General features: G+C 27.5%; 1 protein-coding gene across 1 annotated transcript in view; it reads right to left on the bottom strand.

Moving 5' to 3' along the window:
• Window positions 1-26,863, bottom strand: part of LOC136086765 (tyrosine-protein kinase receptor torso-like) — a 99,828-nt gene that overhangs the window by 63,380 nt on the left and 9,585 nt on the right. The window contains exon 4 of the mRNA XM_065809240.1: window positions 5,389-5,424. Coding sequence (XP_065665312.1) covers window positions 5,389-5,424 — 36 coding nt within the window. The remainder of the gene's footprint in view (window positions 1-5,388; window positions 5,425-26,863) is intronic.

Below are 26,863 nucleotides of genomic sequence, written 5' to 3' on the forward strand. Positions count from 1 at the left end.
TATGGAAACAGTTCTTTACCATTAAACTCATGCTCAATGAACATTTGAATTTATAAATTCAACTCAAGATATTGGTATATTTGTATCTTTGGATATGAAGTTTTCCAATCATTGTTCTTTTTATTGTAAGCAAGGCACATTCTCCTTCTTACTTACTTTTAAAATTCTCCATCATGGTTTCAAGCTTCTGATCCAGAAAGTTTATGTTCAAGTTATCATAAAATATTGTACCTCTGTGTGGAATCCCCATCTTGTACCTCCGTGTGGAATCCCCATCTTTTAAAAGATATACGTGGGTTTGAAAAAGTTCAGAAGTTACTTTACTAGAATTATCTGTAAAAGATGTCGTTTTCTTTATAAAGATTACTCTTCAAGACTCATAATCTTCAATCTAGAATGTCGTAGAATGCCGAGTATAAAATTTAGTCTTGTAATGATCTATAAAGTTATACACAATCTTGTTGATCTACCTTTTTCTGAGTTTTTAAATTTGCTCCTTCTTACTGCCCTACAAGATGTCATGCCCAAAAACTTTATTTACGTATTAAATGTAAAAATGATGCACTAAGATTTTTCTACTGTGAAAGAATTATCAAGATATGGAGTTCCTTACCTGATTATATTGTTTCCTTGTCCACTATTTCTTTGTTCAAATCAAATTTAAAAAAGTACAATGTTTAAAAAAGTACATGTTAAAATAGTGTGCAATGTCCATTGCACGCTATTTCAACTCGTTTTTTGTTTTTTTTTGGTGCTACATAAGAGTAATTTTGATACTTCCTTTATCACCTTTTTTTATTTCTTATTTTCAAATGCAAATAAATCATAATATTATATCCAAACCAAATTATCCTATGATTGCTTAGCCAAACCCAAATAACAGATTCCTTACACAACATAAACGTTGACTGTCAATATTTATTTCCATATTAAAAGCATCAGTGACAGATCGAGGAAATATTGGGGGAAGGGGGATGTTTAAATATTTTTTGTATTTGGCAACGGTTGCTTTTTTTAAACAAGGGAGGAGGAAAACTTGCTCCAGTTCCATAATATGTTGATTTTCTCATTATAGATCTGTTTATGAGTCTTTATTATCTTGCAATCTTTAAAGTAATCAAATTTTAAACGTAAATTTTTAACTTAAACATTTGACTAGCGAATAAAACTATCTATTGCTCAAACAAACTTTATTTTTCAAACTTAATTTTGCCTGAAAGCTCATACCTTATTTGAGCTTTCATGCAAAACTAAGGTTGAGTAATTAAAATTTACTCGTTGAGTATATCTTGTATCTGGTACGACTTAAATTACCCATGGTGTAATCCCATATTTTGTATAAGTTAAATTACACATCATGCATTATCTGATATAAGTTTTTTAACTTCAAGTATGTTTAAAAGAATAAAAATCAGATTTTTTTTTAAATCTGATTTATATAAAATGAATATATATCTTATTGAAAAATCAATGGCAATTTAGTGTTTAAATAGTTTTTCACTAGATGTTTATGTAGATGTTTATTTTTTGCTCAATGCTGTCGGGTTTTTTTTTTTTTATATACAAATAAATTATAAACAAACTTTTCATGAATCTTTATTATATCGCTGTAAAAGGTACTTTGCAACTTAGTGTAGGTTCTGTATCTCAGGAAAGTATTTTAGGGTGCTGGGAAGAACTAAAAAGACATTCACAAATCTTTAATACAAAAAATAAATAATTAAAAGATAAAATAAAAAATATACAAAATTATTCTGAATTAATAAACTTGAAATATCTATTTGCAATATATCTTAATAATGATCAACTTGGTAATTTTGAACTAAAAACTTTAAATTTGTTTAACTTAAGACCTACTTGAATGTAGACCCGAGAGAGTTTCTAGTTAAAATATTTAACAAAACTTTGTCTTTGAATTTAAATTATTATATTTAATTGCGTAGAAAAACAACTAAAATAAGTTCAAACTTTGGATTTTGTGGCCAACGAGGAATGAAAATTTGTTTATTATTGAGCCAGAACAAGAAAAACTTCGTATTTTGTTAATTTGGTAAAGTAAATCAATTTTACATAGTAGTGTCCAAGTGTTGTTTCCCATCATACTTATTTAATAATGTCCTTGACAACAAATTTTTTATAAATAGCGACTTGCTTGTTTGAGTAAGCTTGCTCCTCCGTTTTGCTTATAGTAAGGAATTGAGGACATTCTGCGTACATTTGGCGTAATTTTTTATAAAAATTGGAACCAACTCCTAATATTTCAGCCTTATCATAATCCAGAAAGTTATGAAGAACTGCAAAAACAAACAATTTTAAACTGCTCTTTGTTTAAAATGCTTTATTTGTAGTTGCAAAACTATTTTAAACTGTTTCATCTTGTTCAGAAGCTTGGTGAACTTTTCGCATTCTATGATTTTTTTTCTCTGTTGTACAACAAAGATACAAGCCCTGTTACAAGATACCAGCTCTAACTTTAGCCTAAAACAGCTTCAGAGAAAAATCTTACAGTAACCTAAAATATGCCACTCTTTATTAATAGCAGTTAAAAAATGTTTAATATAGGTATAAATATTTTCATGTTTTATCAGCAGATCCACTCCACTTTACTCTTTTCCACAGAAAACCTGGTCTATTGTTACCATTCTTTTCTGTGATAGATGGTCTTTAAGTGACGTAGTTTTTTTGTGTAAAGGCAAAAGTAACAAAAGTATTGTGAAAACTTTGAAGGCTCACGAGAAATGAAACCATTTAAAAGTCTTCGATGGCCTTCTATCTGTAATCTTCAATATTCAAGGACTCATTCATATTTTTACAGTATTATAGTCCTCTTTGAGATCAACAGAGTGAGTCTTTGAAATGAACTGGAAGTTGTTTGTTTGCAGAGCAACGCAGCATTAAGGCTCCAAGATGAACTATCTAACGATGAACTTTACCTGAAGAACTGCTATTTGTATCTTCAGTATCATCCTAAAGATGTCTAATAAAGAGTGAGTGGGAAAAAGCAGGTCGGGGTAGTGTGGTGCTAAGACCATGGATTAATGGTACTAAGGCAAATGATTGTCTAGATGAATAAATTAAAACGCATTTCAATTTCTTCATCTAGAGATTTATTTAAACGTTTTAAAATGTACTTGTAATAAATAAGCATATGCTTGTGATTCATATAATAAATTGATAACATTCCTTTAGTTATTGATAAATAAATAATATAAAACTATTATATAAATATAATTTTATATTTATATTGAATATGATGAATATAATCTTATACTGCTAATTTAGGTGAGCAGTGTGACAACATACTGAAATAGCCAGCTGCCGGGGGCTAATAATTTTTAAATGTAATCTTTAAAATAGAGTGAAATTTTTTCATTTCACACTAAGGTTTCATCAATTAAGACTCATCTTTATATAACGAAATCTTATATAACAGTACCGTGGCTACTAGATCCAAGCAACCCCCTCCTTCAAAAGGTCCCCGAAATTCTTAAAAAAATTTTCAATAGATAATACTAAATAAAAAAAACAACCTTACATTATTAAAAGGGCCCCTAAATTTGCAACTGAGCTCCCTAGGCACAGCTCTGCGAGTATTAGGGTAAGTCTTTTAGTTAAAGTTTGCTTTTTTGTTTAGTAGTTTATATCAACTGAATTAGGTGATCACATCAACTATTATCTTTTTTTACTTATCGGCATCGACTAAAATCTTTTTTTACATATCTACTATTTTTAAAAAAAACTCTGCTGAAATATAAGTTAAATACAAAAATGTTTTATGATTATAACAAACAGGTACTAGAAATTTATTTAATAAAGAAAATAGATCCTTTTACTTTACTGTTCACTTGTATTAAAAGAAATCCATGTACATAAATGCCCACCCATGAAAAAAAAATATATAACATTTATTTAAATTATTATAATTACTATATTATTATTATTACTATTGTTAAAATAACATTTTGCTATTATTATTATTTATTATTACTATTATTATTGTTTTTATAAATATTATTTTTATTATTATTACCATTACTATTTTAATCATTGTCATTAGGTGTTTACTATATATTAATTGTATATACTACTTGTAAACAACCTTGAAATGTAATATCAAATATTTCAGAAATATATTGATTGATTGATTGATTGAAACGAGATATTATGTAAAGAGGTTTTCAAAAAAATCGTTTAAACAGCAATGTAAAAGCTTCCAATTCGCGAGATAACTTTGAAAGCATTCGATACACGATTAAAGAATCGTTTAAAAGTTTGCTTAATTTCGACTGTAATTTTAATTATTTTTTTTGACATAAACCAAGCAAGTTATATATGAATTTGCTTTTTTTGTAAATTTTAAACGTTTTAACAAAGTTTTTCAAGATTTGTAAATTTCAAAAATATAATTTTAATAACAAAAAATTGCGGAAAAATTTTTTTTATTGAATACCAATAAAAGTAAAACTTTGTTGTTACTTAAGTTATGAAGCAACAAAACAAGTTGTTTATCTTTGGTTTATTATTTTTTAATAAAACAGCGACATTTATGTAATCAACATTAATTAATATTATTAGTTAGTAGAAAGATTTTAACTTTTGTATATTTTTTTGTATATTTAATTTTTTTTTTTTTTAACAACTTTTGAAATCAAAAACTACTTTTTTAAATTAATACAAAAAAAAGCATAAAAAATTGATTACGGTGAAAGTGATTTGATATATGGTGATATACTACGGTGAAAATGACAAATATATATATATATATATATATATATATATATATATATATATATATATATATATATATATATATATATATATACATATGTGTGTGTGTGTGTGTGTGTGTGTGTGTGTGTGTGTGTGTGTGTGTGTGTGTGTGTGTGTGTGTGTGTGTGTGTGTGTGAAATGACAGTCATAGGGTTGTTAAAGTATTTACTCGTTTACAACCAGTCAGTTAAAGCGAAAGTAACAAGACTTTAAAGTCCAAAAATCTAGTTCAATAAAAAAAGATAATGAGTATAAAATAGATGAAATAAAAAAAATCATTATCTTTTATCAGAAAAATGAAACAAAACAGCAGGGGAAAAACATTTTCAATTAACTGTTCTGATACAGATAAGTTGTGAAAATATTTTTTTTTTTTTAATCATTCACCCCCCTAAGGCCAAGAGGGCCACTACAGTCGAGGAGGCTGTTTTTTGTAGTTACAACCCTCTCTCAACTCTATAACTCCGAAACACAAACCTTGACGAACAAGGCCGCTGCGCGGAGAAACAAGTTGAAAATAGCATCTCTTCTCAAATAACATCAAAATGCATTATATTTTTAAAATTAAAGTTATACTGTTATAAAAAATTATTGTTTTTTGAAACATACAAGTAATACCTGTTGAATAACTATTGAGTACTTGATTTGCTAAACCTGAAATTAAAAAAACACACGTCATACAAGTGAAAGTTTTTTAAAAATTAGAAAAAAAACGTTTTTGAAAAATATCTATTTTGTTTTTTGTATCCAAATTGATATAAGATTTGAGATAAAATAACCAAAGCCATTGTCTAAGGGTTATAATATATGTTGCTCTAACCAATAAACTCTTTAATGATTTTTTAATTTTTTATTTATTTCTGATATAACTTAAAATTTATATGTAAATTGTATATATATATATATATATATATATATATATACAATTTACATATAGATATAACTTAAAATTATATATATATATACTTTTTTTTTCTTGAACGTCGTAGTAAGGTAAAATAAGTAATTATTTTTAAAAATAACGCGATGTTTTTATTCTTGACATATTTTGTAAAATTTATTTACATTTTAAAAAGATTATTTTACAATAAACAACTCGGAAATAAATATTAAAAGGTAGAAGTCTTTACAGAGAAATATTAACGGACAAAGATTATACATAATAAACCAATATACTTATTACAAAATGACTCGGTAAATTTTTTATTAATGCAGGAATACCCTGGTTCCATTGGGAAATACATTGTTGTTTTATGGAAAACTTACCATACTTAATTTTGTTGGAAAAGGAGAGAGCTTACTATTTTCTGTATTCCTGCTGTGATGATTGTGAATTTCATTTGTTTTAATAAAAAAATTTAAAAAAGAGTTTGGTAGTCTATTTTAGAGAAAGTCAAACACAAAAAGACAAAAACTTAGTGGTAAAACTTTAAAAGATCATGAAGTTTAAGGATTTTTAGTTCAGAAAATTTTTTTTGGATATCAGATCTCATTGGTGAAAACGTCATCATTCTAATAGATGCGAGTTGTAAACTAGCAATGCTATTAAGTAAAAAGTAAAAGACCCCAAAAAATACAACAATAGCAAAGGTGAGAAGAGAATAAAGAAGAATAAATCATTCAAAGAGTTTGGATAGAAACATAGTAACAAATTAGAAAAAGCATACAGTTAGCTCGTGTAAGTTTTTTTAAAAAGATGATACAGTTGATTAAACCAAGATTGGTTTTCATCAAGAACTCCACGATATATATTTTGACGGAAAAAGTTTTTTTCCGTTAATTTTAATTTTATTATTATTAATAGTTTTTTGAGGTGAATGAAAAACAATGTATTCAGTTTCATTAACATTCAATGAAATATGATTACTATTTAACCAGTTATATAAGCGATGAAGATCTTGATTAACTTTTTTACAAAGAGTCGTAAGTGATTTTTTGATATATAAAAGATTGGTATCATCAGCATAATGATGTACCTTCAAGTTTTGAGTCTTTTTTATGAATTGAGATAACAGAAACAGTTTCTAAAATATCAGGGATTGCACCGGTAATGAATGGCAGATTATATAGTTCAGAAAGTACATGAGATATATAATTTACAAGAGCTTTAAAAATAGATATTGGAAGCTGTTAGGCTCCGAAGCTTTGCTGTCATTAAGAGAATGAATAATAGATAATACTTCGTTTTTGTCTGCAGGTTTTATGAATATTGATTTAAGATTAGGATTATTATGATATTTATTAAAGTCAGTATGGGATAAGTGAATCTTTTTCTGTAATTCTTCGGGAACTGAAACAAAGAATGAATTAAAGATTCCGAAATTTAATGTGGTCATATATCATGGAGTTGTTAGAAGATAAGCAGGATGGATATGAGTTAACTCTAGAACTAATGTTTAAAAGATTCCTAATACCATCCCATTGGGATGGTATAAGCAATCTTTTAAACATTAGTTCTAATGGCATTATTACAGAAGAACTTAGAGTAATAGTTCTTTTTACTACGACGGGTGACGCTACTACGAGTAACAACAACACTACTACGAGTAACAAGTAAGTTTCTATATATTTAATAAGATTTTTCTAGATTAGGTTTGTAATTAGGATTCTTTGTTCTAAGAAATTTGTAAAATATTTTATTTCGTATTTTAATTGAAATCAAGATTTGTCGTGTTACCAAGGTTTGAAACCCCTTGATAAGCAGCGATTGCTGACTTTTTTTAATGGTGCATGTTTATTTAAAAAAAATAACCAATCAAAATAACCAACTGTCAAAAAAAAATAAGCTGACAGTAAAATTAAATAGATAAGTTTATAGCATAATGTAAAGTTTGTTTATTATTTATTTTGTGAATTATTTATCTAAATAATAATTAGTCACGAAATTTTGAATAATTTTTTATTATATTTGATAAATTAAATTTGATTTGATTAATTAGGCATCTATAGAGAATTAATTTTTACTATATTTTCGATTTATATATACATATATTATATATATATATATATATATATATATATATATATATATCATATATATATATATATATATATATATATATATATATATACATATATATATATATATATATATATACATATATATATATATATATACATATATATATATATATATATATATATATATATATATATATATATATATATATATATTATATATAAATATATATATATATATATATATATATATATATATATATATATATATATATATATATATATTTCAAATTTTGGTAAAACTTTATTTTATTTGAGACAAGGCATGATATTTAAAATTGATGATGTTGGGGATTGAATTGATGATATTGGGGATCCGTTAAATGTTCAAGGTTCTTGAGGCACCTATAATGATTAATAAAGCAAATTTCAAATGAAAATTTGCAAAATTAAAATCATTTTTTAACAGTAGAAAATAAAACAGTTTAGAACAAGTATTAGTATAGTAATAAAAGTTAGATTTAAAAATATTTAATTAAAAGTAGACATGAATCAAAATCTGTATATTTTTTTAGCTTTTTAGCAAAAAGGCGCTTTTTCAACCAAGTCGAAGACCTGCTTTTATTCCTTGAATAAGTTCGGAGTAATATTTTTGACGTTTTTTGTCTTATGGTTAAATAACTAGTATCAATTTTTATATCAATTGAACAACATGTAAGTCCTTATAAAAATGATCAACATGTAAGTCATCATAAAAATGACGCGACTACATCTAAATCAGTCGATTTATGTACGAATTAATGCACTTATTCAATGAAATTTTGAGAAATAAAAATAAATAATAAACATAAGTATGTATAAACAACGATTATATTTAAAAAACATAAAACTGCCTAAAATTTAAAACTAAATAAAATCACTTAGACATAAAATAAATAAAAAAATTTCCCAAAAGAAGATTTGAATCTTTAACCCTGTGGGCCGTGCCTCATAAAATTGCATTTTTTACATCCATAGAAGTACACGAATTTATATCGTTAAAATAATTAAAGTATTATAATGTTTTTTGCGATTTTTATAATGTAAACATTATTTGTATGCACTTACAAATAATGACTTTCTAATAGTAATGCACAACACAAAGTAGAATAAAATCATAATATACAATTATTAATATTCCTTGTAATAATTTACGCAATTGATAATAGTATTACACTTTAGTTATAATTAGTATTGTTAGTAATATACTGATACTAACAACCATTAATATAATTCTACTTTTTATAAGTATTATACTAATACTAATACAAAAACAAGGCGGTTCGTTTCACAGGTATGATGAAACACTTATACTTATTATAAGCGTTTCATCATGCCTGTGAAACAACACGCCTTGTTTTTGTTTTTGGCGATTTGTGCATTCATATGCACAGCACGAAATAATCATAACTAAATATACTATATATGTAATAATATATATAATATATGAAATAACCATAATATATATACTAGATGGGTGACTTAAGTCAAAAAGTGAAGCCAGCCTCTTGCCTCATATATATATATATATATATATATATATAATATATATATATATATATATATATATATATATATATATATATATATATATATATATATATATATATATATATATATATATATATATATATATATATATATATATATATATATATATATATATATATATATATATATTACTCGATGTTGATAAGCGTGGCGAACGGACATGTTTATTTTTAATCGTTAAATTATGGCTAATAAAATTACAAGGGCGCTTTTCAAAGAAATTATGGATACACATGAAAACACAATAATGAAAGTATTTAACGACAAAATTGATAAACTTGAAATCAAAATGTTGAGTATGCAAGAAGAGAATAAATATTTAAAAAATGAAGTATATACTTCATTTTTTAAATATTTATTCTCTTCTTGCATATTTTTAGATCACATATATGAGATCTAAAAAAATCTGTTGAATTTGTCAGTGATAAATATGAAAGCTTATTATCGGAAATATCAACTACTAAAAAGACATCAACCCATCAACTGATCGAAAACAGTTCCAAAATAGAAAATGAAAACGTTATTCAAGATAAAATGGCTGAACTTGAAGATAGAAGTTGCAGAAATAACTTACGAATTAATGGATTAGAAGAAAATGAAAATGAAACCTGGGACGTCACTGAAAGTAAGGGAAAAATTTTTTTATGTCTAAACTAGGAGTAATTGATTATATTGAAATCGAGAGAGCTCATAGGGTTGGAGGAAAAGATTTAGGTGAAAAAATTAAAAAAAAACAGAACTATTGTAGTAAAATTTTTAAACTATAAAGACAAAAGTGCGCTTTTGGAAAAGTTTGTCAAGGCGAAACTCTGAAATGAAAAATTGTTTGTCAATGAGGATTTCAGTGCACGTACAATAGAAATAAGACGAAAGTTATTTACAGAAACAAAAGAGCTACGAGGCAAAGGGAAGTATGCTAAAGTTGTTTTCAATGAACTAATCACACGCGATTTTTAAGCATATTGTATTTTAATTATTTTCATTTTATTTTTAATTATTGAAATCTGAAAATGGATTCAAACCAAATAATTAATTTTGAGCCAAGTTCATTTAACTTTTTTTAAACTAATGATTTTATACTTGATTATGATTGACAATGATTCGGATCCTGACTTAGCAAAAATTATTTTAGCAAAGCAGGAGCTCTTCAAAACTGCTCATACTTTTATATAAATGAAATGAAAGGTTTTCTCCAGCGGGATTTTTTTAATGTTATTCATTTTAATTGCAGAAGCTTAAAAAAAAATTTCGAAAATTTGTGTGTTGACTTATAGAAAACATTACATTTTTTAGCATTACATGCATCACAGAGACTTGGTGTAGCTCTGAAGATGTAAAAAGTTCAAATCTCCACCTTCCAGATTTTAATATAATTTTTTTAGCACGTAAAACTAAAAAGCAAGGTGGTGGTATTCTTTTTTACATTAATGAATCCTTGCGGTTCATTAATAGGCCTGATTTAACTGTTTCTGATGGCGATAAAGAGGTTTTGACTATTGAAATTATAACCCAAAATTCTAAAATATAATTTTAAGTTGTTGTTATTGCCCACCATCTGGCGTAATAAAAAATTTTAATGAATTTCTGCAAAATGATATAATTAAAAAAGGTATACATGAAAAGAAATTCAACTACATAATAGTGATTTTAATTTAAATTGCTATGATTACCACGCTAACAACAACATTAAAAAATTTTATAATGATATTTTTTAAAATGGAGCAATACCGTTAATAAACAAACCTTCTAGAATTACATCATCATCAGCCTAATTATTAGACAATATAATTTCTACAGATATTTTTAACTTATCTATAAAAAAAGGCATAATTCAAAAGTGACGTCTCAGATCACTTTCCAATTTTTTTTTTCTATAAACGTAGAAAACTTAAAACTGCCCCATCAAAATAAACTTCCTATTAAACAATTTTTTACAGAAACAAATTGTATCGCATTCAAGGAACAATTATCTTTACTTCATTGGAATCACATTAATGATTCTGATGACGCTAATTTAGTCTATAATTCGTTAAAAACATTTTTTGAAGTAAATGAAATTAATTTTCCGAAATATAAAATATTAAAAAAAAGAAAGATATAACGTCGCCATGGATTACGAAAGGTTTCAAAAAATGTTCTAAAATTAAGCAAAAGTTGTATAACAAATATTTAAAAACAAAATCATTTGAAAATAAAACAGTTTACAAGACTTATGTTAAAAAATTTGAAGTTTTTTTCAAAGAAAAATGTTAAAAAAAAATTATTACATAAATTTATTAGAAAAACATAAACAAAATTCAAAATACACATGGGAACTTTTAAGAGAAATTACAGGCAGTAAGTTATCTAAAACAGACTCTTTACTAAATGCCATCAAAATTAATGATGAAATTTTTATGATCAGAGAGTGATAGCTGATAAAATGAACACATTTTTTATTTCAGTTGGAAAAAATGTGGCTAAAAATATTCAAACGGAAACAAAAAAAATTAATAATTTTAATTTTCCTTTAGTGTCTTCTCTAGATTCTTTTGAATTATCTTTTGATGGGTTTGATAAAGCATTTAAAATGCTTAAGTCAAACAAAGCAATAGGCCATGATGGTATTAGCAGAAACGTGGTTTTTAACTCATATGAAATCATAAAAAATGTTCTATATAAAGTATTTAAATGTTCAACTGATAAAGGAATATTTCCCGATCAGTTGAAAATACCAAAAGTTACACCAATAGTTAAAGGAGGAGAGTTGTTAAATGTCAGTAATTACCGTCCTATCTCTGTTCTCTCTGGTTTTTCTAAAATTTTAGAGAGAATTCTTTATAACAAAATTTTCCAACATCTGTCTCAAAATAATATATTATATAAAAATCAATATGGGTTTAAGAAAAATAACTCTATTGAGCACGCTATACTAAAAATAACTCAATATATTAAAGATTCATTTGAAAAGTCCAAATTTACTTAAGGCATTTTTGTTGACTTATCAAAAGCGTTTGATATGATTGACCATAAAATCCTTTTCAAAAAACAAAAATATTATGGAATTACAGGAAATTTTCATAAGCTAATAAAAAGTTATTTACGCAACAGAAAACAATTTGTTCATTTCAATCAATTATCGCGATCTCATTTTATAGCGACATAACGACACTATTTTCTTGTATGGACAATGAATTAATGAAAGTTTCTCAATGGTTTAAGTTAGAGATGATAAACGGCAGAAATCTTCTCGCCTCCACGTTTCTTCCGCAGCTATTGGTGGCCGCTTCCCAGAATTTTTTTTGCCTGCAGAATGTTCTGGCTTCCACCTCCAGATGCTTCCGCCTCCCAATTGAAGGCCGCTGTTAGAAATTTGTTTTAGAGGCAGAATTTTTTGGATGCCACCGCCAATCGGGAGGCGAAAGCCACTGGGGGCCGCCGTCAGAAGGTACTTTGGAGGTTTTGGTTGCGGCCGCCAAACGGGAGGCTTCCGCCTCCCGTTTGGCGGCCGCAACCAAAACCTTTATTTGAAGGCAGAATATTTTGGTGGCCACCGCCAATCAGGAGCCGGAAGCCATTGACGGCCGCCGTTAGAAGATATTTTGGAGGCAAGATAGTTTGGAGGCCGCCTCCAGTGGCTCTTGCCTTCCTATAGGCTGCTGCCGCTAGAATTTTTTTATAGAAGCAGAATGTTTTGGAGGTTGTCCCCAATCGGGAAGCGGAAGTCACTGGCGGCTGCCGTCAGAACGTTTTTTGGAAGCAAGATGATTTGGAGACCACCTCCAATGGCTTCGGCCTCCAATTAACTGCTGCCGCCAGAACTTTTTTATAGAGGCAGAATGTTTTGGAGGCCGCCGCCAAGCGGGAGGCGAAAGCCATTGATGGTCATTGTCAAAAGATATTTTGGAGGCAAATTGATTTCGAGGCCGCTCCCAATGGTTTCTGCCTCCAAGTTAGCTGTAGCCGCTAAACTGGAGGTGAAATTTTTGCCTCCCGCCGCCTGAAATTAAAGTCAAATGGGCAAAATTTTCATTAAAAAAAAATTCAATCTTTTAATTGCTTGTTAATTTAAAAAAGTTTGTTTTTAAATTAACAAGCAATTTAAAGATTAATGGGATTTAAATATTGAAAAATTAAAATTCGTTTTATATGAAATTTATTGCCAAACTGACTATTCAAAAAAATTACGATTTTGTCAGAGTGTTTTTTTATTTTATAGCTATCAACAAATTTTGAAGTTTTATATTCAAAACAAGAGTTAAAAGTTGGAAATTTTATGTCCATGCCATTGTCTAAAAAATCTTTTCCACAAAAATTAATAGAAAATAAATTGTCAGTTTTTAATGGGATCAAAGCTTGAACTTTTGAACAAGTCGCTTATCAGTTAAATAAAAACTGTTACTTTTCAACCATAACATTAAATTCTTAATTTTACTCATTAGATTTTGTTAAAAATTCTTGACAAACCCAATATTCTTAAATGCTCATTAAAAATTTTGGAAATTAATATCGGTTTGAATTGAACTTTTTCCAATAATCAAAATTTTTATGAAAATTGAATTTTTTTTTTTTTTTTTTTTTTTTTTGAAAATGGAAAATATTATACTAAGGAGATTTTTTTACTTGTTGAAATTTCCAGTTTGCTATAAAATTTTTACTACAACGTTTTTTTTAACTCCCTAGTAAAAATCTCATAAAACCTTTACGGTCATCTTCAGGTATTTATCCCCTAGTTAGAATATTTTGCGGCAAACATGTATTTTGCGCTAACGTGCATTTAGCGGCAGCATGTATTTTGCGGCAACATGTATTTTGCAACCGCTTTGTACTTTGTCATTACTTTTAATTGCTTAAAAGATTGTGGTTTCTTGAAAAGCAATAAAGAAGCGATTCCATTTTGTATGAATAACATTAAAATTTTCTCTTTTAGATTTTTAAATGCTTTGTATTATTAAAAACGCCGCATACTGAATTAGTTGACGTTTGTATTTTTTTAAAAGAAAAAATAATCCAAAGACAGCTATTAGTAAATGGTGTTGATAAATAGAATTTTCTAAGAAAAACAAAGCTATTCATAATTAATAATAATGAGTTGTGTCATCTAGGTAAATCTGGCGATAAGGTAAACAGTTTATATATTGATAGTTGTTTATACTACTTATATTCATTTTATGTTACCAATTGTGTGATACTAGCTTAATTTGGCCTGCACTTTTGTTGTGTGGTGGAGTTTTTAATTTAAAAAAATTCAAAATTTTTGAAAATAACATATTAGTTATGGCAATCGAGTCAAATTAATCAAAACTTGATTTATGTTAACTTTTTGAACTGAAACGATTTGTAACAATGGGCTCACTTGAAGGTTCTTTTTTTCAGCTTTTTGAAAGTTATTAAATTCTGAAACAAAAGTAGCAATGTAATTTGCCATTCTTTACCAAAAAATTTTTGAATATTTTCTGTGGTTGAATTGATGTCTATGCGGCCAGATAATGCATTTGCCTCATTGGAAATATCATAAGCATCATTCAAAAACTTAATTATGTGGTGTTGCTCTTCTTTATACCAAATAACTTTTCTCTGAACAAAAATTTAAAAAAAGATTCTTTAAAAATTTTGAATTTTTTTAAGTCGAAAACTGCACCATACAAAAGTACATCCAAACTAAGCTAGTATCGCACCACTATAAAAATTCCAATTTTCACACAATTGGAAACTCAATGCAATTATATTAAACAACTATAAATATATAAACTGTTTACCTTGTCGCTTTCTGACTAATTATTTACGCTATTATTGTTTGAATTTCTTATTCATTAAGATTCGAGTAATAAGCAATAATATTTTTTATTATTTTTTCTTAGTTAACCTTTTTTTCTGAGAGATTGATTAAGATGATTTAAGCTTTATGTAGAGAAAAATGCAAAACACACGAATAAAAAATATTTTTTGACTGAAAATAACAGATGGGAATGCAAAGTGTGCGCAGAACAAAAATCAGCAATTCTTGTCGGAAATGTTTCTCATCTCAAAAACCATTTGCATTCAAAACACAACGATATTGCTATAGAACTAGGAATTTTGGAAAGGAGGAGACTTCGAAATAACGTAATCAGGGTAACGGTGTAGAAAATGCTATTTTCGTTTCACGTAAAAAAGTTAAATTTGACTTCAATATGAGCGATACAGTAAGAGACTTCATAAAATCGATTCTGATGAGAAATTTGCCTATGACAGTCGCTGATGACATGTGGAAGAATGAGATGATTAGAAAGGCTCTTCAAGCTTTTGGTGTGAGATGGAATCGTCAAAAAGCAAAAAAATTTATTCTTAAAGCTGCTGACAAAATTTATGAAATTATTGCGAAGGATATAGAAAATGTATATCCATCATTAATGTTTGACTCAGTGTCTCGTTTCAATACAAATGTTTTTTCTGCAAGTATTTGGTATACATTAGACGGAAAATTGCACGATCGAACTTTGGGAATGCTCACTCAGCACGAACGCCAATTTGGAGTAGTTTTTGCTGATCAGCTAATTACTCTGATTACGAAAGTTGGGATAGGGGCAGATAATATTTACTCAACTTGTTCGGATTAAAGTAAAAACATGATCAAAGCTTTTGATACTATCAGAGAAATGCAAAATCATATGATCATATGTAATGAATTTGTTGAGGAAACACAACAGTTTGATTTTGAAAATTTTGATCTGCTTGACCAAGTCAATTATGCAAAAGAACTTGTAGAAAATTCTGAAGATACAGACGATGGGATGGAAAGGCTATCACATTATCAAGAACATGAGAGAAAAGTAAATGTGTTAGAAAACAATAGACATGTTTGAAACTCGCGATATATGAACAAATCAAGACTAATCGAAATAACCGCGAGCTAAGATAAAACGATGAAACCTGGAAATTTATTGAGGAATATGCAAGAATATTTGAGCCGATATTTTATGCAATGAAGGATTTTCAAAGATCAGACTATACCATGTCGGACTTTTTTTTACGATAGATGAGAATGATGATGAATTTAGAAAAGATTGCCGACGGACAAAATAATTTAACATCTAAACTTCTAGAAGCTTTAAATTTACGTTCACAAAGGTTTTTTGAATGTGATGCTTTCATCGCTGTTCTCTTACTGGATTCTCTTTTTTGCATAGAAAAGTGCTAGTCATGAAGTTTTCAACAACTTATTGAGAAGCCGTGGAGAAGATCATCTACTGAAGATTCATCACTTTGTAAACTCACAAAGACAGCCTGCTGAAATTGCTCGACAACCTGAAAACTTACGAGATGAGGATGAAGAACGTTCGACTCAACTTTCAGGTAGAGATTTTACTATCATTCAGTAATTGATATTTAACCAGTATTTGATATCAAGTGCTTCATTAAATAAATTTTATTCAATTACATTTAAAAAATCAAGAATTTCCACACTGCGTATCAATAAAAGTTCAATACTACTCAATAACTTCACAATCACAGAGTATTATTTGTTTCTTCCATTTTTTTTTTTTTTCACAAATCAAACAAAAATAGTTTAACCTTTTCTTGATTTAAGGTTAAAGAGTCAAATTTTAAAGAAAAGTTTTTATCTTTTAAGTGTTTGAAAAACTTTGCAACTTTTAATGATTCGAAAATCAGTTCGATTAGACAATACTTGTTGTTTGATAAACAAATAACTGATATCTTTTCTTTCAGGAGGAGTCAACGTCAAAGCGTAGATATTATACAAAACACAAGAATTCATCAGCAAATAAAAAATATTGTATATAGTGAGCCACGTATTGGTGTGAATGAAAATTTTAATATTCTTGAATATTGGCATTTAAAACGTGATGATCCTATCTGGAAGGAACTTTACAATATTTCTCAAGTTGTTTTTGGTGCTGCATTTTCTCAGATCAAAGTTGAACGAGATTTTAGTAACTTTCTAAATGGTCTACAACCATTTGAGAACTCGGCTTTCGGATGAAACATTAAACGCGATTTTAGTAGTTAGACAAAATTTGGATTTGCTTGAGAAAGTCAAATTCTCTTTATTACGTTAATCATATATAAAAAAAGATTCAATATAATGTTACTCATTTTAAAATGGAATTTAAAACACAACCCAAACTTTAATTCTTATCTTTGAAGACTCAGTAAAATTGTTTCGATGATTAAATCGATTTTTATTTAAGTTTAAGCTATAAAAAAAAAAAAAATTACGAATGAAAAATGGTTGTAAAATATTTTAAAATTTAAAAAATTTATCGTACCAAAATATTTTATTCGATAGCTTTTGAAAAAAACCAATCTCTGACAAAGTCATAATTTTGTTAAAATACTCAAAATTTGGCAATTAATATTATAAAACAATTTTCAAGATTTTCGTATTTTTGGTCGAGAATTTTTCCGTCTATTATAAACTCTGCTGATAGCTAAATAACTATATTCAACTTGAATTAACATTGCTAACTGAAACATTCAAAAATAATGACAAGGTAAGTCCTTGAATAATAAAAAAACATTTAGTCCTTAACAAGTTATAATTAAAAAAACCTCAATGAAAACAATCATAGTGTTGTGGCGTTTGAGGTCATTAAAAACTTCTTTAATATTTTTTTTTTCTTGAAAAACGTCATTTTTTATCGTTTTCTAAATTGTATAGTATTGTCAGGATGGTGGAAAAACTTATCAAGTCTAAAGTATCTAATTGGAGAGTATTGAAAAAAAGTTTTCATTTACTATCTTAAGTTTTAAATTGACAAAATAATATTATTCTTCCAATAAGCTTGAATTATATTATAATACAAGCAATAAAAAAAAGGGTTCCATTCAATGTCACTTGTTTTGAAATGGAACATAAGAGAAAACCCAAATTCTAAATCTTGTCTTAAAACTTTTGTTATGAAATAACAAAGGCAAACAAAAAATTTATTGCATTAATTTTGGCACTTGTTCTTACCTAATTTTGATACGCTGAATTCAAATCTGAGATCAGATTTTTTGCATAGAATTTTTTAATTTTTGCAAGTTTTAGGTAGTTAGCACATTTTTTCCGAAGTATTTCTGAATTGAAACTCATTTGGAAATTCTAGGGTATATTTTGAAAGATTTTATTTTTTATAAAATTAAAAGATGAAAAAAAAGTCAATAACACGTTTAAAATAAACAATTTATAGCATAAACATCATCCTAATTTTGAAAGTTTTAATTTTGAAAAGGATTTCAAACAAATCGTTTATTCATAAATATTCAATCGGAAAGAAACTTTTGCTTGTAGCTCTTTCTTTTGTCAACTTGCTTGATGCAAGTTGACAAAAGAAAGTTGGACAGTGCTGTTAGACAGTAGTCTGCTATCATGTGTTTTTCCAAACGTCCTTGATAACGATCATCCATTTTCTTGAGATCTTGGTGGAACCACTCTCCTTATAATAATCATCTTGACCAAAAAACTGTTTAAGATGCCTATTTATAAAACGAAGTTTTATACTTATTTCGCATCGAAGAGCACAATAGGCCTTCAACTTTCTAACAATTAAACAGCAGAGTTTTCTTCTTTTTTATTTCCAAGAAAGTTTTTTACAACAGCCTCAAACGACAACCAAACTGTTTTTTCACTTGCTATCGATCGTTTTAACAAATTCTTTATCACTTTTAAAAATCGAGAGTTTATGAGCAATCAAAAACTCCTGCTCCTTTTCCTTTATTGACAAACATGGCAACACCCTTTGTTTTACATTTCTTCTGGCGGCGGGAGACTAAAATACCAACCTCAGTATGGCTTTCGCCGCTAGTTAGGAGACAGAAGCCTATGGAGGCGGTTTCCAAATCATCATGCCTCCAAAACATCTTCTGACGGAGGCCGCCAGAGGCTTCTGCCTTCCGATTGGCGGCGGCCTTCAAAACATTCTGCCTCCAAAAATAAATTCTGGCTGCTGCTGCCAATTGGGAGGCGGAAGCCACAGAAGGCGGTCTCCAAATCAACTTGCCAACCCTCCAAAATATCTTCTGACGGCGGCCCCTAGTGGCTTTTGCCTCCCGATTGGCGGCGGCCTTCAAAACATTCTGCCTCCGAAAATAAGTTCTGGCAGTTGTTAAACCAACTTGTCTCCGAAATATCTTCTGACGGCGGCCGGCAGTGGCTTCCGCCTTCAAAAAAAGTCGGCCTTTCGGTAGAAAGTTACTTTGCCGCCGGGAGGCGTTATCAACTCTGGTTTAAATCAAACAAACTTTCTCTGAATGTTGAAAAAACAAAATGGTCTCTTTTTCATTTTAACTCTAAAAAACGTCTACTTCCAATCGAGCTTCCTCCTCTTCTTATTGATGGCGTTCTAATTAAGAGAGCAACATGTACAAACTTTTTAGGAGTTTCAATTGATGAAAATCTCACTTGGAAAAAACATATCGAAAACATTACCTGCAAAATTTCGAAAAGTATAGGTATTTTATATAAAGCAAGAAGCATGTTAAATAAACATATTTTAACTCAACTATACCACTCATTCATTCATTGCTACATAAACTATGCGAATGCGGCTTGGGGTAGTGTTAATAAAAGTAAATTAGAACCTCTTCATCGCCAACAGAAGCATGCTGCACGTCTTATTAATTTTAAAGACCGTTTTTCACATGCTAAGCCTCTTTTTATTAAAATGAATATTTTAAACATATTTCAACTAAATGTTTTTAATGTACTGTGTTTTATGTTTAAATGTAAAACTCGTTCAGCTCCGGTTTCTTTTCACAATTTATATTCCTTAAAAGAAAAAAATAAATATAATTTAAGAAATTATAATTTCGTTCTTCAAACAGTTTTCAAAACCAATTTAGGCAAGTTTTGTATATCTTTTCGAGGGGCGTTTTTATGGAACAGTATAGTTTTGAAACATTTTGATTTTTCTCACGACTGGAGCTTTTTCGCATTTAAAAGAAAATTAAAAAATATCATTCTCTCTATTGAAAACATACTTATATATTTTTAAATTTAGTTGTTTTGATTTATTTATAATGTTTTCACGAATTCTTATATAAAAAATATTTATTTGACTATATACTTGTATATTTAAATTTTGTTTTATTAATTTTTTTTTTGTTATCATTTTAATTTAATTTATACACTTTATACCTATCAAGTCTTGTATTTTAAATATTTTTTTTTTTTTTTTTTAGTATTGTATTTGCCGATTGAAAATAATTTACACTCGTAATTTATAAAAACAAATATTTACATGACTGGGGCTTGAAGAAGACAAAATTCATCTTATCATTAAGCCCCCCCTAAAAAAATGCATATTCATCAAATAAAATGTTTTAACAAAATGCAAAAAATAAAATATATAACGTTTAAAATATTTAGTAATTCAAAGAGTATTTATATTTAAGAACTGATTAGTAAAATAAGATGATATATAAGTATTAATATTACAAAAAGAATTTACAATAACTTTTTTTAATAAAAATTGAAATTATAAAATTTTACAATATTTTTAGTAATTAGTATTTCAAATAATAAAACTTAAAAAAATCGTTTGTAAATTCAAAACTTATAAGATAAGAAATACATTTACAATAGCAGACTATTGTTTAGAATATTAAATATAATATTAAAGAGTAATTAGTAGGTTAATTTTTGTTTTTGTTTGCTAGTTTAAAAAGCTTTTTAGAAGAACTTTAATTCATTTTCATGTATCATCAGTAATTGCTTAAGTTTTGTTTTAAACTGGTTTAAAGAATAATTAGATTTCAGCTCATTATTTAATATTGTATTCCACAGCTTAGGACCTCGGTTAGCAATTGAGAATTTGGTTGCTGAATAATGTGTTTTGAATTGAATGTAATTGTTTTTTGAAAATCTGGTAGGGTATATGTGGTTTATTTTTTCAAAAAGTGAATTAAATAACATTGGTGATATTTTTTTATCAAGTTTAAACATGAAGATAAGAATATGGTAAAGGTTTAGTTTATATACATTTAGAATATTAAGTTTATTAAATAATGTTTGAGTGTGAGAGAAACGGTCTACGTTTGTAATTATCCTTACAGCCTGTTTTTGTTTACTAAACAGTTTTTTTACTTTTGTTGCGTTTGTGCTGCACCAAGCAACGTTTGCATAATTTAAGTAGCAATGAATTAAAGAAAAATATAAGTTTTTTAAACAAGATAGATTTAAAAACTGCTTGGCTTTATACAAAACACCTATATTTTTTGATATTTTATTTTCAATTTGACCTATGTGGTCCCTCCAGGTTAAATTTTCATCCAGAACCACACCTAAAAATTTTATTGATTGCTCTCTTTTTAATAATGCGTTATCAATAAAAAGATCAGGAAGTTTTAATGGAATATCTTGTTTTTTATGAAGACGATGGAACAAAGTGTATTTGGATTTATTGATGTTCAAAGATAGTTTGTTTGATTTGAACCATTGGGTTAATTTTTCAAGTTCTTTGTTTACTGTTTGAAATAATTTACTGATATTTTTACTAGAATAAAACAAGTTTGTATCATCTGCAAACAAAATTAAGTTTAAAATGTTAGAAAATTTATATAAGTCGTTAATATAAACGAGAAATAAAAGTGGTCCTAAAATTGATCCTTGAGGAACACCACAGGTGATTGACTTATATTCCGTTTTTCCGCTATCATATGAAATAAACTGCTTTCTATTAGACAAGTAACTATCAAACCAGGACAAATTAGTATTTATTATACCATAACTTTTCAGTTTGGATAGAAGGATTTGATGATTGACAGTGTCAAAAGCTTTACTTAAATCGATAAATACACCTAGGGTATACTTGTCTTCATCAAACCCTTTAAATATATCATGAACAAGGTGAGTGATTGCATGATCAGTTGAATGACCAGATTTAAATCCAAACTGTTTATGAAAAAGAATATTATTAACATTTAAAAAGGAATATAGTCTATTATACATAACCCGCTCTAATATTTTAGAAAAACAAGAAAGAATTGAGATTGGTCTATAATTCGTAACATCGGAAGGATCACCTGATTTTAACACTGGAATGACTTTTGCAATTTTTAGGTTATCTGGAAAAACGCCTTGTTTTAAAGATAAATTAAAAATATGTAGTAATGGAATTGTAATTTGTTTTATTGATTTGATAATGACATTACTACTTATATCATCAAATCCTAAACTTTTATTGGGTTTTAATAAAGAGACTGCGTCTAGTAATTCTTTTTCTGTAAGTTTATAATTAGACATAACATTAAGGTTGGTTGAGGTTAAGTACGAACTAAAGTGTGATTGAGTCAGGGTTAGGGTTAGGGTTATTTATATAAAACGTTAATTTTTACTTCCAACTTTTGTTTTATAAACTTTATTTGACTGCCTTATTTATTTTATACACATAAAATTGTTTTAACGCGTTACGATTGTTAGCGGTTCTTGACGACAAGATCATCTGATCTTGTGCAAGTCTCCGCGTTCTTATTTTATATGCAACAAAATTTGTAATTTTTTATTTATATGCATATATCACTATATATTATATAGTGATATCTACACTATTATATAGTGATATCTACACTATTATATAGTGATATCTACACATTTATATAGTGATATCTACACATTTATATAGTGATATCTACACATAATCTAACTAGACTATTATATAGTGATATCTACACATAATCTAAAACTAATTGATTTGCAAACTGCCGTTTAACTAACATAAGATCTGAATTTGATAAAAATAACGTTAGTGTTGTAGTATCAGTTTAAAACCATCTTTGTTTTAGATTTTTAATATTTCTTTTAAAACAGGTAATTTCACGGAAAAACTAAAGGTTACACAAATCAAGCCAGTTTTTAAGACCGGAGATGACTCAAATATGTCTAAGTATAGACCTTTATCTTCCCGTGTTTCTTAAAATTGCTTTACAGAATAATATCACAAACTCATTACTCGTTTATCAGAAATTAATACATCGCATTCAAAATAGTTTATTTTTGAAAAAAAAAGTTAAACTGACTATGCAGTGGTTGAAATAGTCAATCAAATAACAAACACATTGAGTACTAACTCTTTTACATTGGAAGTTTTCATTGATCTTGTGATACTGTAAACCACAATATACTAATAAAAAAACTTGAACACTAGGAATAAAATATGGTTACTTACTTTGACTCAAAAGTTATTTAACCAATAGAAAGCATTTTACTTTGACTCAAAAGTTATTTAACCAATAGAAAGTATTTTATACAATATGAGCAAAAACAAACAATTCCATATGTCGTAGCTAGTCCCCAGGGCTTGTGGGACCTCTTGGGCTTTATTTTAGAACCGTTGTTATACCTAGTGTATATAAATGATTTAAATTTAGCAACATAATAAATTGTCCTTTTTTTTTCAGATGACTCTAATCTTATTTATCCCCACAAAGATATTAAAACACTCTTTGAAATAGCTAACGAAAAGTTAGGTGAAAGTAATGGTTGTTTTATAAATAATAAACTTTCTAAATGTGCATACTACGATATTTGTAATTACGCAGGAATGGGGCTCGGTGATAAAACAAAATAAAGTCTTCTTTTTGCCCCGCTATTGTTTTCATTTATATAATTTTAGTTGTAAATGCTACTAAACAGCGATAAAAAAGATGAGAATAGAAAAAAGTAATGTTTATATTTCGAAACAGTTAATGTTTCAAAACAGTCAACGTTAAAATTTGAAACTAATTAAATGTAACGTTTGAACTTTTGAAATTAACTAAATGGTTTAGAGCGAATATTCTTTTTTAAGCTTAACCAAATCTAAGAATACTTTTTTTCTTCGCCAACATAAAAGAGATAAAGTTTCTTGAAACTTCTGCAATAATAAAAGCAGTTATATTGAAGGTTATAATTATAATTGAATAAATATTTAAAAAAAATGAAATTATTAATTAGCTTTACGTCTTAATTAAATATCGCATAAACATGATTTAATTTAATTATAAAAATATTGGCATATTTTAATTATAAAAATAATTTGGCATAATTTAATTATAAAAATATTGGCATATTTTAATTATAAAAATATTTGGCATAATTTAATTATAAAAATATTGGCATATATTATATAAAAAAAACCTTAAACTAATTATGCTTAATTATGCCTAATCTTAGTTAATTTTTATTAAACAAATTTTGCTCGGTGCAGCAATAGGATAAAGTTAGTGTATTTTTGGCCACTATGTAAAGTCAATCACTTTTATTTAAATATTTAAACAAAAATTTTTAAGAAATATCATAATAATAATAATAAGAAAGTAAAGCAAAATAGAGTAAGACAACATCGATCAGAATATGTAAAAAAATATTTTTGTTTTATAACATTTTTGTAGGATAAAAGGGCTTTTTGGTGCATCAATTTAAAAAAACTATATTTACTAATTTAAAACTTCCTTAATTTGAAATAACAAACTAGTTTTAAAAACTTTTTAAAGTTTAATTTTTTTATTCTGAATGGTAATATTTTTATTTGATTATGTTGTAAAAACTAAAAAGGTAATGCTCTACTTAAGTCGGTCAATAATTAATAAATAATAATCGATTCTGTGCGGCCAGAAGTAATCAATAGTAACCAATAGTAACCAATAAGTGTTTACTTTCTTAATTACTTTTGTCAGTAAATAAAAAAAAATGATCCACGACACTATTTCCTCTAAAAATTCTCTTCTACTTCTATAAAAAAAAATGATCCATGATACTACTTTCTCCATAAATTCTCTTCTACTTCTATAAAAAGAACGGTATTTTTCTTTTTAATATGTTCATGCTAATCTTATCACCTGAAATCTGATATAAAAATTAAAAACCACCATCATCAACAAAATGCCAAACAACAACTAGAGCGAAAAAGATGTTGAAAATGCTTTGAAACATTGGGAGCAAGTATTTGAAACATTGGGAGCAAGTAACATCATTATCAAAGTGTGTATTCAAGTGTACCAAAATTATTGATTGAAAGAAATAAAAGTAAAAACGCAGGTCAACGTAGAATCAGAAGGCCAACAGCTTTATCAATCGAAACTCAATAGTTCATTTAATTCAATGTTTTAGCAATTATTTTATGGTTTGACACAAGCCGATATAACTTCTATTGTTCAACACTATTTTAAAAATACAAAAAAAGAGCATTTATTCAAATAATGGTTAACCTATATAACAGCGGTGGTATGATTTTAAAAAGAGATAAAAACATGATGTAGCATTACGCAGAGCAAATAACATTGCATCAAACAGAGTGTCATCTTGCACTTCCAATATAATTGAAAAAACTTTTAACAATCACAAGAAACAATACAATGAAGCCAAAATTAATAACTTTAAAGCTTCTTATATTTGAAACTGCAATTAGTGAGATTTAAGTGGATTGACTTACAGGAATGCCATGAGTGTGGTCTTAGTAGTGACTAAGGAAAAATTTAAATTTAATGTCGAAAAAGTAAAAAAGGCATTTCCAAACTTACACTTTGAATGCAAAAATTATTTATACTGTGAAAAACTGCGTTAATGCATCAGACTTCTACTTATCTCCTTTTGTTGTTTATAAATCAAAAAGATACATGGTGTAAAAATGGTACAACCGCCACAGTGTGTACAAGATCATGTTCAGGATGGATGGAGAAGTCACGATTTATTTAGAGTTTGGAACAGATGTTTAAACCAGCAGTTAAAACAATTGGCGGAGAACACATTTTTGTACTAGATGGTCACAGCGCTCATGTCTCATTAAAAGTTATTAAAATATGTAAAGAAAAAAAAATCTGATTGGTCTGCCAATCAGCTCATTCAAACCATATTTTGCAGCCACTTGAAGGTTGGAATATATTGTCGCGTTAAACTTACCTGGAAAAACGTATTAAAATTTTATTATGAATAACCAAAATGCAAAAATCTTGATAAAGCTAATTTTCCAAGTTTATTAAAAGTTTTATATGAATATGGCAAGTGATTCACCAAAATACGCGCAGTTAGTGCGTTCTAAAAAACAGGGTTATTTCCTTTTAATAAATCTTATATTGACCTATAAAAATTGAAAATAAAATAACATTTGAAGATCCAGCACAAGAGCAATCATCACAATCATCCTTAACTATATCATCAACTGCACAGCTTTCACCTGCTCTTTCAACACCAATGTCAAATATTTCAGCTGAATGTTATAGCAAAACACACATTTCAATTAAAGTTGGTTCAGACTCTGCAATAAAAACATTCTGTATCAAATTAATGACTCTAATAAATATATCCACAAATTGAAAGAAAACAGTGTAAGAGTTAATGGAGAAGCTTTAACTGAAGCCGAAACAATAGAGAAAGTATGAGCAATGGATGAAAATTGAAATTAAAAAAAAAAGCTACTAAATCTAACAAAATCTATATTACGTTTTGTAGCCTTTTTTTTATGCAGACAATGCAAACATACCTAGTAAACAGCAAAATGTGCTTTAATGTAAAAAGTGCAAAGCGCATTTCCATGATTCAATGGTTCAATGTAAAAATAAGTCCTGTTGATTGTGGTTTTGCAACCAGATATGTACTCCAAAACGA

The sequence above is a fragment of the Hydra vulgaris genome, chromosome 11 (genome assembly GCF_038396675.1).
Source record: "Hydra vulgaris chromosome 11, alternate assembly HydraT2T_AEP".
NCBI classification, from domain to species: Eukaryota; Metazoa; Cnidaria; class Hydrozoa; order Anthoathecata; family Hydridae; genus Hydra; species Hydra vulgaris.